Source organism: Mytilus trossulus, chromosome 1 (assembly GCF_036588685.1).
Source record: "Mytilus trossulus isolate FHL-02 chromosome 1, PNRI_Mtr1.1.1.hap1, whole genome shotgun sequence".
Lineage (NCBI taxonomy): Eukaryota > Metazoa > Mollusca > Bivalvia > Mytilida > Mytilidae > Mytilus > Mytilus trossulus.
The window spans coordinates 108,223,811-108,238,525 of record NC_086373.1 but is presented as its reverse complement, the minus strand read 5'-3'; the positions used below and the strand labels follow the sequence as shown (position 1 = coordinate 108,238,525).

The following is a 14,715-nucleotide window of genomic DNA, read 5'->3' as shown; positions in this document are numbered from 1 at the left end:
TTCACACAACATACTCAATAAATCAATCCTTTTGTGTAAAATAATCATTAAATTAACATTTCGAATGTTATTATTTATTAAAGAGATCAGTTACACTTTAAAGGTTAGTTGTTTACATAATTGTACGGAATTTTAACGTATACGTATTTGATTTAGTTATTTACCTTTAACAGATATAAGTCTACTTTCGATTTATTACTTTATAACAGAGGAAAACACATTCCTTCAAAGATGAACGAAGTTTAAGTTTAGTTGATACATCAGAAGAAGTTATTGTGCAGTAGAACAATATATAACTTTAATGGGTGACGCACTCAGTTCAGATAAACAAGACAGAAGGCATACAAGAAGTAAACACTCAGGTGGTGATGGGCGTGTAAAGCAAGATCATAAGAAAGCAAAACCGTACAAGAAACCAAAAGTTCAAAAGCATTCCGAAGGATCTGGACGACGACCCCATAGTGGAAAAAGGAAAATGGGAAACTTTCTTAAGCCCAAATACAGCGATCCAGTTTTTACACAAAAAGAAAATAAACATTTCGTACTATTCTGGCAGAAAGGCTCCGTATTCAGTCAGTGGTATCATTCAATGTTTACAGTGGAGGAACTGACGTTTAACTGTGCAGAGCAATTTATGATGTATCATAAAACACGTAAGATATAATCGGATATAGAATGTATTTCGACCCCATTTCATAGATATAGTAATACTCTCCGACACAATAGAATATGTAAGAGATGTTGTAGTAATGAGGTCGAAGATGAAACACATTTTCTTTTCAACTGTGATAGTTTATCGGACCAAAGGAAAGACATGATAACAATGATAAATAGTTACTGTAAGATTTTTAAAAATCTTGACCCTAACCAAACACTGATATGGTTAATGAATAATGAAGATGAGACTTCATTCACAGAATTATGCACGTTCATTAAGAAATATTAAAAAAAGTTTTATTGGGATTTATCTCTCTCTACTACTTGTAATTTGAACTTTATATTTTCTCTATAGTGAGTTATAGAGCACCGTCCCATGATGAATATTGCCCAGTAGCAATGTCAACCCTTGATGCTGTGCATTAGTCATTAGGAGAATCACCATTGGAGTAATCTCATGTATCTGTAGCTAGTTCTGAAGGATCTCCCCCTGATGACCTTTGCATTGTTGTGATGTAAAAGTCCCTCACTACTGTGCACTGGTCATGAGGAGAACTACTGCAGAATGAGATACTATATTCCCGGTTATAATTTTACTTTTTTTTTGTTTCCGTATTAATAAACTTTATATCATATTCTTTTAATATTAAATCGGCCTCATTACACTCAATGCCTCTTACCATAATTATATCAAACATTGCCCATATTATCAATTTATTATTTGTGTATTACTTATTGTGTATTTCACTTATGTTTATATAATCATTGTATTATGATGTTTTTGTAACTTGCCCGTCAAGGGCCTATGATTGGTATAATAAAATAATGTCTAATGTCTAATGTCTATTGTCTTATGTCATACAATGAATTTAGAATTCAGTTGAAACAATATATTTTTTTATAAACGAAATGTTAAGTGTAGATCATTTTTAAAGATGTGTTGCCATGTGACTGTTCGGTTGTCGCTTCATTAACTCCCATATAAAAAAAGAAAAAAGAGAAATGTTATCAAATGAAATGTTTTGTTTTCTTTCAATCGATTTATGACTTTCGAACAGCAGTATACTACTGTTGCCTTTATTTATTCAGCTCATACATTTTTTTTATTCTTCTATAAAAGGTTTGTGTGATGACGAAAAGTTAACAGAAAGAGTTATGACATCAACAGACCCGGAAGAACAAAAGGATTTGGGTCGACAGGCAGCAAAATTACCTAGCTTTGATAGACCGTTGTGGAATAGTAAATGTGAAGAAATTGTGAAACAGGGCAATATTGCAAAGGTAAATCGCAAAAAAGACATGATTTTTAGGTTTATTACTATAAGACGTGTCACGGTAATTTTTTTTATCCCAAATTCATGTATTTTGTTTTGATGCTATATTTGTTATTCTCATCGGATTTTGTCTTATGCTTTATTTGGTGTGAAAATTGTTTTTTTACTTCTTCATTTGCGTTAGGTTTCAATCAAAGTATTTAGTTCACACACAGTAAAAAAAAGGGGACATTAAAAGCTTTTTCAAAATTTTATTATAAAATATTTTCAGATAATCATAAGCAGAAGATTTATTGCTACCTATTCAAATTCAAATATTTTTGTAGGATAATTATGATTTTTTTGTACATTAAGATGTTCTTCATATATGCAACAGTCCTTTTGAAATATTTTTTTAGAGGGTTTTAGGATTTTAGGAAAAACGACATTTTTGCGTTATATTTATCAAGTTAAAAAAAAGTCCTTCAAGGTGATTTTTTTCATTAAATTGTCAAATAATCTTCACACGTAATCAAACCTGATGTCTTCTGAAAAATAGAGGTCTTTGTACTCGCTTTCGAGCTAAATCAGTTAAAATCTCCCCTGTAACTGTATCGTATGCCATTAATAACAGTACACATGCATTTAATTCATACTCGCTGTATATCAGTGTTAACTAGAAATATATAAAAAGCAAAATCACAAAGTATTTAACTCCGAGAAAACTCAAAACGGAAAGTCTCTGACCAAATTGCAAAATTTAATGATAAAACACACCAAACGAATAGACAACAACTGTCATATTCCTGACTTGGTACAGGAATATAAAATATAAAAAAAGATATATTTCAAAATCATTGGTCTATTTTTATATAAAAAAACACATTTCTAATATCACGTTTAAACAAGTTATCATGGATTTCACAAAATTGCTTAAACTGCTAGTGAAAATTACGATTGAAGGCTTATTTAAGTCATACTTACCCTTTCAAAGCGGAGATTTGGTGTTTCAGCCATAAAGCGTATACAAAACTCTCAAATGTTTCACAAGAAAACTCGACAATATTTAAATAGACATCTAAATAGTTATCAAAGGTACCAAGCTTATAATTTGAGAAGACAGACGCGTATACATACTAGTAATCAAAGGTACCAGGATCAAAATTTAATACGTCAGACTCTCGTTTCGACTTCAACTTCGTTTTTTTTTTTGCCTTTTTAACATTTTTTATTCGAGCGTCACTGATGAGTCTTTTGTAGACGAAACGCGCGTCTGGCTTATATATAAAATTTTAATCCTGGTATCTATGATGAGATTATTCGTTCTCATAAGACTGATCAGTGACGCTCAGATAAAAATAGGTATAAAGCCAAACATGTACACAGCTCAACACCCATCAGTGACGCTCAGATCAAAATAGTTAGAAAGCCAAACAAGTATAAAATTGAAGAGCATTGATGACCCAACATTCTAAAATGTGTCAAATACGGAAAGGTTATCCATGCTTGGGTTACAAAAAACAAATTATAAGTATTACAAATATTTCTTACCTTTGCAAACAGTTAATCTCTAAAATTGATCATGCATTTGGCCTTGTTATTAACTATATATATAACCATGATAATTTTACAGACAGATAATACAAAATATGTTATTCTTTCTTTTACATTTTCTTTCAGTTCTCACAGAATTCTAAACTGAAAGCCTTACTACTACAAACCGGAAATAAAACACTAGCAGAGGCTAGTCCGTTTGATGAGAAATGGGGAATCGGGTTAGCAGCAGATAATCCAGATGCATTCAACAAAGACAAATGGCGGGGAACCAATCTTCTGGGAACAATTCTGATGGACGTTAGAGAGGAACTATATAATGACCAAATTAAATGAATATTCTAAAGAGAACAAAACACATGTGATAATTGACTTCTTATTTTTTTTTAATTAAATGTAACTCCATTTTACTATATTATAAGTTTTACCAATATTTTTTGACATTTACCAACACTAACGACAATATTCTAAGAATACCACGCTTTGTCTTTTTTGTTTTGTTTAAAAAAAAATAAAAATAACAAAATTACCGAGCTCCGAAGAATATCTAAAATAGTATGTCCTTAATCATATATATAATCAAATCTTCAAACGCATAACACAAAGGGAAATTACTGTCATATTCTTAATTTGGTACATGCCTTTTTAATGTACAAAATGGTGGATTAAGCATGGTTTCATTGCTATCTGAACCTTCAATAGTATGACGATTACAAAGCAGCAGGCATAAAAGTTATTGAAATCTGTGTTATTATAATATTAATCAAATTTGAACTCAGATTAACTTATAATAAATATTGACTTTTTCTTTGTGCCGTTATCATCTCTATGAAAAACTGAAAGTTAATGCAACTGTAAATATGTGATGATATTCAAGTATGTCTTTCTAAATTAAAAGTACATACAGTACATTGATTTTATGGTATGCATTTACAAGTTTCTTGTCTTGGGGAGGGATAAATCCTACTTTATAAAGAATCACTCTGATTCAATCGAAGAAAATTCTCTGAAACTGACAATATCAAGATGCTTCATTTCTTGATTGACAACCTATTTGTTACGTTTGGAGGACGTGTTTTTCAACAGACTCTCGGAATTCCAATGAAAACCAATTATGTCCTTTTTCTTGCTGAGTTGTTCCTTTATTATTATTATTAGGGAAGAAATTAGGATAAAGAGTTAGTTGATGCGAAGTTTTCCAACTAAGCACAGCCGACAAAGATAAGATATCTTCAACATCACCATCTTTGGAGTTACATTTTGACCAAATATCCTTTTATCTTTACCGTGGTTTCGAGCTTAAATTAACATGCTTATTCCGTGTCTTTTTAAATGTAAATAAAGACTGGGGCGAAAAAAACAAGGGGGACAGTCAAACTCATAGATCGAAAATAAACTGACAATGCCGTGGCTTAAAATGAAAAAGACAAACAGACAAATAATAGTACAAATGACACTACATAGAAAACTAAAGACTAAGCAACAAGAACCCCACCTAACACTGGCCTAGGGGTTGATCTCGTGTGCTCCGGAAGGGTGATCAGATCCCGCTTCATATGCGACACCTGTCGTGTTGCTCATGCTATTACCAACCCGGTAAATTGTCTAATTCGGTAGGTGAAATTAATGAAAAAGAATTGGGATTGTAATAAAGACGTAAATGTAAGGACCATAACCGATATCATCTGTGAAACGGTTATTCGATCCTATATGTTTCTCTGTCCTGTATGTTCTTCCATTTATTTGTATTTTAGTCCTGTCATGTAATGTTGTCATTTTAATGTTATATTTAACATTGCAATAAAAGCGGGAGGGTTGGCTGGCCACAAAGATAAGTTCAACCCACCATATTTTTTCTGAAAATATCCTATACCAAGTCAGTTAAATGGTCATTGTTTAATTATACGTGTAGTTTCTGTTTCTGTGTGTGTTACATTTTAGTGTTGTGTTTCTGTTATGTCGTAGTTCTCCTCTTATATTCGATGTGTTTTCCTCAGTTTTAGATTGTAACCCGTATTTGCTTTTTCTCAAGTTATAATTTAGATTTATGAATACGAACAGCAGTATATATACTACTGATGCCTTTTTAAATTTTTTATAACAGTCACCCAACTAATACAAGCACGTGAATATCGTATCAAATAGGAGACCAGATGGTCGTGTGGTCTAGCGAGACGGCTACAGTGCAGGCGATTTGGTGTCACGATATCTCAGTAGCATATGGGTTCGAATCCCGTCGAGGGAAGTACCAAAAATTTGCGAAACCAAATTTACAGATCTAACATTGTTGGGTATCAATTATGAGATATATACTCCATATGCAGGCGCTGCTGTACTGTTGCTACTGTGTAAAACACTTTATCTAATTAAGAATATGATATGGTTTATCTTATTAATACGAATGTTTACAAACCTCAGTTCAATTTCTGTCATTTTATCTATATAAGGGGAGATAACTCAGATATTAAATAAAGTAATGTTAATTCGATGTGTTTATAACAAGAACAAATATTCCGCGGCTACACCTGTTTTCTTCGGAATTTTTATATATGAGCCATCTTCATCAAGTTCAAAGTTCTATCGTCTTTTTTTCTCCCACAGAAATGTTTTTTCCTTGTTTTTTTCATAATTTTAGTACTGAGACTGGGATATTTATACAAAAAGCGCTAAAACAAATCAAATGCTTATAATATCTGAGTATTGTTCTATTAGCGAATCCCAAATCTCAGAAAATCCGGGTCAGCGGTGTAACAATACAACATATGAACAAACAATAAAAATCAGTTGATAATGGTTCGGATAAAAAAAAACATAAACAGGAAGTGGTAGTGTATTGATACATCCTTAGAACAAAAAACATAAAGGAACTCGCAGTTACTGACAGCCAGTTCAAAGATAAAAACAACTAATAAAAAACAATGCATTCAAAACTTAAGTTTCAATCAGCACATATCCAAAACAAAATAAATTTAGTATACAGAAGTCATTAACAGTCAGAGAAAAACGTTTGCTATGCAAAAATACAGTTACTGACAGATTGTTAAACTTTGAATGTGCATATCTTTATGTATATCACAATAATATTAGGTTGATTTTAATTTAGTGATAAAAAAAATCGATATTTTCACTAATAAAAAAAAATATTCTAATATTTGCTCACAGTGTTGAATTTACAATTAGTTTTCAGCGAAACTTACAAACCAAATATGTGTATTTATGAAAGAATTAGGTAAAGGTTTTCAGTAATTTGTGGAAACGAATCCCTGACTTAATAATTAACCAGTAATACAAAGTTTAAATATTGTTTGCATCGGTACTAATACTAATATGGTTAATTATAAATTAAAAACAAAACAAAAAAACGTATTCGAACGCTTGAAGTCCTACATCCTGTCAATACTTACATCCTGTCAATACTTATATGTTTTCATTGTACAATGTCATATTTATGAAGTCTTTACACGTAATTCATATGATGTGTAATAATTGATATTTTAGTCTGATTTATTTATAAGCTGTCGTTGACTTTGATCTAGCTTTTATTTATTGTGCGTAATCATATTTCTGTTTTTTTTTGTGTTTTTAACCTTTCGTTAGTTTTTTTACTGTCAATTAAATATAATTCTCTGGCTTTGTCAAATATATCTGTTAGTTAAAGGTTAGGTATAGGTATGAAAGGGTATTGCGGTTGTTTGATTAATGGTTCTTACCGACTTCTGGTAGAAAATGTTGCAAGGATGTATAGCACAACCTCCCTTCTTAATCAGTAAATGTTATAGTGACTAGGGCTCAATCAAATGAGAAATCAGCTTTAATAGTAATATGCTAAATTTCCAAAGGTTTTTGAATGGTGGAAACAAACCACGTAAAGACAAGTTATAAACCACAGCTGGACAGATAGTACTGAAAAACAATAAAACAAATAATATCATTCTATACGTCATCAAGCAATGTTCAATAAGACATTGAAATGTCAAGCGCGCAGACTCGATGAGTTCCAGTTGAGACAATTTATGATTTAACACATTGTATCGAAAACTCTCAATATGACATGTGACTGATATGGCAATCAAGCACGTTGTTCAGAGTTCTATGTGAGTCTTAATATTCTCTTTATTATTGGAACAACAGAGTAAAACAAGTGCAGCTGTTAGTGAGTGACATAGAAGTCAAGATAAAGTGTGTTAGTTTATTTCAGAAGATACAATTGAACATATTATAACCTCATTTGTGAAAAATGGCTCTTTATAAGAAAGCAAATATATCTTTTTAATAATGAGATGAGTTAATACATGTTAATTTATAAAGATATGGCCTATTATGGATTTTAAAAATTCGTCAACATCAAAAGCTCTGGCAAAAGACTGACATCGAATTGCACACTGAAAACCTGCCTCATAATCCAAACTACTCTACAGACTGCAAATTCAAACATTAACGTTAATAACTTTATTGTAAAAACTCGTCAAATATGCTCAATCTCAATTTTATATTCTTGAACGTCTACAAATAAATAAAAACAAATAAATTTTATCTCTAAAAATTAACCTGTGATGATAGAAACGTCACAAAACATTCGTCACTTTTTGTGTACGTTGATCAATTCATGTGACGCGCAGTTTATACTTCTTTTATGGTGTCATGGTGTGATGTCGTAAATACATGGATGGTTTCTGTTGTAATTATCATGTTGTAATATACTTTTATATTATTTGTCTATAGATAGATATAGGAAGATGTGGTGTGAGTGCCAATGAGACAACTCTCCATCCAAATAACAATTTAAAAATTAAACCATTATAGGTTAAAGTACGGCCTTCAACATGGAGCCTTGGCTCACACCGAACAACAAGCTATAAAGGGCCCCAAAATTACTAGTGTAAAACCATTCAAACGGGAAAACCAACGGTCTGATCTATATAAACAAAACGAGAAACGAGAAACACGTATATATTACATAAACAAACGACAACTACTGTACATCAGATTCCTGACTTAGGACAGGTGCAAACATTTGCAGCGGGATTAAACGTTTTAATGGGCCCAAACCTTCTCCCTTTTTCTGAAACAATAGCATAACATCACAACATATAAAAACATACGATAAAATATCAATTGGCAGACTTAACTCAATCAAAAAACGTATGATTACACAAAGAATGTATGTATTTCTCTGAACTGAGCGTTCTTGCGTTTTTTTGTATTGCATTCCAGTCATGTAGTGTTGTCATATTAGCGATAATTCTAACATTGCAATATACAAGAAAGCGGGCTAGCTATAAAACCAGGTTCAACCCACCAATTTTTCTTTAAATGTCCTTTACCAAATCAGAAATATGGTAATTGTTATATGGTCCATTCTATGTATGTTCAAAGTTTCTGGTGTTCCGTTGTTTTCCTCTAATGGTTGATGTGTTTCCCTTGGTTTGCTTTCTGACCTGTTCTGTGCTGAATCGAATTTTTGATTTTTGAACAGTGACATACTACTGTTGCTCTGATTCATACAACTATCCACTATGTTAGAAATAGTAGCTTTAATATGTACCATTCATGCGTTTGTATAACGTAAGCAATTGTATCAAACATTGACGACTTACGGCAAAAACATTTTATAGATATAGGAAGATGTGGTGTGAGTGCCAATGAGACAACTCTCCATCCAAATAACAATTTAAAAATTAAACCATTATAGGTTAAAGTAAGGCCTTCAACACGTAGCCTTGGCTCACACCGAACAACAAGCTATAAAGGGCCCCAAAATTACTAGTGTAAAACCATTCAAACGGGAAAACCAACGGTCTAATCTATATAAACAAAACGAGAAACGAGAAACACGTATATATTACATAAACAAACGACAACTACTGTACATCAGATTCCTGACTTAGGACAGGTGCAAACATTTGCAGCGGGATTAAACGTTTTAGTGGGCCCAAACCTTCTCCCTTTTTCTGAAACAATAGCATAACATCACAACATATAAAAACATACGATAAAATATCAATTAGCAGACTTAACTCAATCAAAAAACGTATGATTACACAAAGAACGAATAAATTTGATCTGCGATATCTGAATACAAATGCACAGTTAATTAAACATTAGAGACAAACAGTCATGACCAAAAGGCTATCAAACAAATTCAAACACACTGAGAAATATTTAACCAATCAATGTTCACTTTAGAAAAAAACCGGTTTTTTATAATCTTGAAGTTTATACAAATGTTGTAAGAATAAGTGAAAAATTGAAGATATGCCTGTTATATTTCTCAAACTGATATTTTCACGTCATGTTAGACTGCCCTTCCGTCTGGTCTTTTTAGACAAAGAAATGGACTGTTACAGTACTTGAACGAGTGTGATTGGCTACCGAGGCCCCTATGTATTGTATTGACTGACAACCTCCGTGTTGACATGCCAGTGATACAGTAGTAGGACTAATGAGTCCCTATGTTATATATAAACTGAAACTCTCAGTATAAATAAGCGAGTTGTACAGTACTTGGACGATTGCGACTGGCTACATAGGTTCCTATGTTATATATGAACTTACAACATCGGTGTTGACAAGTCAGTGGTGCAGTACTTGGACGAGTGTGACTGACTACCGAGTTCCCTATGGTATATATGAACTTACAACATCGGTGTTGACAAGTCAGTGGTGCAGTACTTGGACTTTATTATAGCATACCTTGTGACTGGCTTCCAAGGTCCCTTTGTTATAAATGCAATTACATGGGTGTTGACAAGTCATTGGCGCAGTACTTGGACGAGTGTGACTGGCTACCGAGTTCCGTATGTTATATATGAACTTACAACATCGGTGTTGACAAGTCATTGGCGCAGTACTTGCACGAGTGTGACTGACTACCGAGTTCCCTATGGTATATATGAACTTACAACATCGGTGTTTACAAGTCATTGGCGCAGTACTTGGACGAGTGTGACTGGCTACCAAGTTAACTATTTTATATATGAACTTACAACATCGGTGTTGACAGGTCATTGGCGCAGTACTTGGACGAGTGTGACTGACTACCGAGTTCCCTATGGTATATATGAACTTACAACATCGGTGTTGACAAGTCATTGGCGCAGTACTTGCACGAGTGTGACTGAATACCGAGTTCCCTATGTTATATATGAACTTACACCATCGGTGTAGATAAGTCATTGGCTCAGTACTTGGACGAGTGTGACTGACTACCGAGTTCCCTATGTTATATGTGAACTTACAACCTCAGTGTTTTAAATAAGTGAGTTGTACAGTACCAAGAATCAACAGTACCACGACAAGTCAGTGGTGCAGTTCTTGGACGAATGTGACTGGCTACCGAGGTCCCTATGTTATATATGAACTTACAACATCGGTGTTAACAAGTCATTGGTGCAGTTCTTGGAAGAGTGTGACTGGCTACCGAAGTCCCTTTGTTATATATGAACTTACAACCTTAAAATTGAGAATGGAAATGCGGAATGTGTCAAACAACCCGACCAAATAAAAAAACAACAGCAGAAAATATTAGTATTAATAAGTGAGTTGTACAGCACTTGGACGATTGTGGCTGGCTACCGAGGTCCCTTTGTTACATATGATGTAGTATATGATGCAGAAGTTGAACTAATGATACCATTAGGCTTCCGATGTCCCTATGTTCTAGAGCAATATTAACTAGTTATTGCAATGCACCTTTAAGACCTAATAACTGTATTTTGCTATTTTATCCTTAATAACATTTTTTAATATTTGTAACTATCTTAATCATTAAATGTTCTATGAACATACAATGTCTTGATGACGCATGTATCAGTATCCCGATGTTGCTTGTCCCTGTTGTGCAGGGGTAGTTTCACAATACTATTTATAGATTATAACATGCTCTTTTCAATATTGTCCCAGATATCATCCCGAACCTTTAGTCGAGGGTCGGTGTTTATCAGGGTCAATATGGAAAAGACATGTTATAATCTATTTATCACGTATTTAAGTTCTACAGAAAAGAGAAAAAAACGTTCAATTATAACTATCTGATAAACAACAAAAGGTAAAATATAAAAAAAAATGTTTTTCATTTACTGCATACATATTTATTGTAACAGTTTTCCTATATATTTTAATGTGATAATACAAAAAAGCAATGATTTTGCATAATTGAGTCTAATCCGATAATAGTTTGTTATTTAGGAATCAGCTGGGGCTTACCTCCGGGTGCATAATTTGTATCGAATAATGGTCAACAATTATGTATATAGTTAAAATAAAAGAGTGTAAGATACATTATTGATTTTATTAATTGTGTTTTGGTTTTCTATACTACCGATACAACTGGTTAAATATTACTACCATTCAATGTTTTTAAATCTATTTTTGTTCATTTTTATCTCAACAAAAGTGGTTTGACCCATACATTTTTATACGCATGCACCAAGTAGGCTTTGTAAATTGGGAATTGTATTAGTTTAAAAATTGACGACGTTGATCGACTAAGATATATTCATTTACAACTTGTTTAGACTCGTCCCAATTTAGAAATATCTTTACGGCGACATTGCATGTCTTACAAGTGTTCCATTTACAGTTATCCTGTGTACTTTATTTTGAAGATCAAGATTTATTAATTTACATTAAAACCAACCCGAAACATTTAATTTCTATACTTGGAATACTGAGAATGTGGTACTGTGAAAATCAAAATATTGAAAAAATGAAAGTACAAGAACGCGAATAGTCGACCAGACATTTATCACCAGAAGGTGAGATATTTGAAACAATGTTTTTGAAATGCTTTACAATCCATACATATTTTTAGTTCATTGTTGAAGGCCGTTCGGGTGAGTGTTTATTATTGCTTTCATCCACTTTATTTTAATTTCGATGGATAGTTGTCTCATTGAAAATTCTAACACATTTTCTGTCTTCTATATAAAAAAAAAAACAACCCCTCCCTCATTAAACAATGTGTATATGGCACTGACACACCAATCATTGGGTTTCACTCTTACTATCACAGCTGACAAAGGGATATTATACAGAACAGTACATTAAGAAGTCTTCTTCGAATTGGAAAATAGGCAATAATGACTTGTATAAGTCATATGAAATATTTGATAAAAGCGGATACAATTTCTTTTTACATCCCTGTTCTATTTTTTTCAATTTGTCTGTGTAGTATTGACATGTAAAGATAGGAAAAATGCCAGAGGAACATTAAATCTCGTAAATTGACAATGTCATGGCTAAAAATAAAAAAAACAATAAGACAAATAATAGTACAGAAGACATTACATAGAACACTAAAGACTAATCATCACGAACCCCACCCAAAACTTGGGGTTATCTCAGGTGCTCAGGAAGGGAAAGCATATTCTGCTCAACATGTGGCACCCGTTGTGTTGATTATGTTATTACAAATCCGGTAAATAGTCTAATTCGGTAGGTCACATTCGTGAAAAGGGAAGGGTATTGTCGTTACGACACAAGGAACATATCCAATATTATCTGTGTCACGGTTATTCCTTAACGGTCAACCAACTCGTGATGGAGTGTAAAATTTACGAAGGGATGATTGCAACTTCCCCATTTGGAATTCTTGGTTTAATAGTTTCCTTGTGAGCAGCTATCCTCTATCAAGGAAATATTGGCTTTAAACCATCAGAGGCAGAAGTGGTATGAAAAGTATAACATTTTGTAAAAGTAAACTGAGTAAGATTTTACAATCTAAGTGCAAACAAGTGAGGAATTAGATGAATTAATTGAGAAATTTTGTTTTAATTTGAGATTAAGAATTTCAAATTATTTCCGTTGATGAAATTGATGAACAAGTTTAATTATCATTTATAGAGTTAATATATATTTTTGCCACAGGAATGGCAGCTGCACCAAATGTTTGTGAAGGCTGCGAAAACGAAGAAAAGCTAGAATCATTTTGTGTCAATTGTGAGCAGCTGTATTGCCAGGACTGCACCGCTTATCATATGAAATGTAAAACCACACGTTCCCATGTCTTAGTAGATGCATCGCATCAAGATACAGATAATACTCATTCTTCTATTGAGGTAAATTGTGGCAATGAGTGTGGAGGGCAAGCAGTAAGTCTTTGTCTAGAGTGTAGACAATTGCTATGTGACAATTGCACAAAGAAACACTCCATGCTTAAAGCAACTAAAGGCCATATCGCGATATCTGCAAAACAACTCGCTAGAGACGAAACAATGTCATTTATTTCAGACAGTCACTCGGGGGTGGTAGAAACAAGAACACATGTAGTTTCACATGTTCAACAATTAGTGCAAGCCCAGGTTCAAGTTGAGAAAGGTCAGTACTCGGGTACATTTACACACGAGTTCATGTGTTCTGCCCCAGGAGACAAAGAGGTAACTCGAGTTCGTGGTATAGCAATTCTTTCCGACGGCAGAATTGTTGTTGCTGATTATAAAAATCGAAGCTTGAAATTATTTAATAGTGGATTGAAGTTTGAAACGGTAAAGTTTATCAAAGAGGACCCAAGAGGAATGGCTACATCAGCTAATGATTTTGTAGTAGTCACTATTGCTGACAAGAAGGAAATAAGAATATATAAATTCGAAAAAAATAAGATACGCACTCACAAAACGATAAAAGTAGTCGACAAGCCGTACAGCATTGCCTGTGATAAAGACCATTTTGCAGTTGAACTTGGTGAAGGAGACGATGGTACTATTCGCATTTATGACCAGAACATCAGAGAAATGTGTGTTATTCCGGGTAACACCAGAAGCTTTGGACAATTTACTGGCAATACATTACGCCTGGCCTTAGATTATACGAAACAGGTCATTTTTGTAGCCGTATTGTAAAAGAGTCTGTCCATTGTGTTGATTTTCATGGTGGGCTGATCTGGACCGTGAACGTTAGAAGCCCAAGAGGAATAGTTTTCCATAACAGCATTCTGTTTGTTGCTAGCAATGACGCGCACAGGATAAATCAAATGAATGCAATTGATGGGTTAGTCTACGCTCTTTTAGATGAAGATAATAGAATTAAGCGACCACGGTATATTGCATATAACGCTAATTTGAGGAAACTCGCTGTAGAATTCGATAGCAACCATATTAAACTTTATAGCATAAATAAATGACATATGTAATTTGCAAGTTTTTACCATTTGAAGAAGTTTAAAAGAACATAGTTTCAACGTCTGCTTTCGCGTAACACATATCTTTTCTATTGGGCAGTACCCAACGAATACATATTTTGTTTTATTGAACTT

At 33.3% G+C, this 14,715-nt stretch overlaps 1 protein-coding gene across 1 annotated transcript; it reads left to right on the top strand.

Moving 5' to 3' along the window:
* The first annotated feature begins 146 nt into the window (after positions 1-146).
* LOC134696728 (uncharacterized) lies at positions 147-4,387 on the top strand. Its single transcript, XM_063558657.1, has 3 exons — positions 147-653; positions 1,778-1,938; positions 3,591-4,387. Exons 1-3 carry the CDS (start codon positions 302-304, stop codon positions 3,798-3,800), a joined length of 723 nt encoding a protein of 240 aa, XP_063414727.1. The 5' UTR covers positions 147-301; the 3' UTR covers positions 3,801-4,387.
* The last annotated feature ends 10,328 nt before the right edge of the window (positions 4,388-14,715 follow it).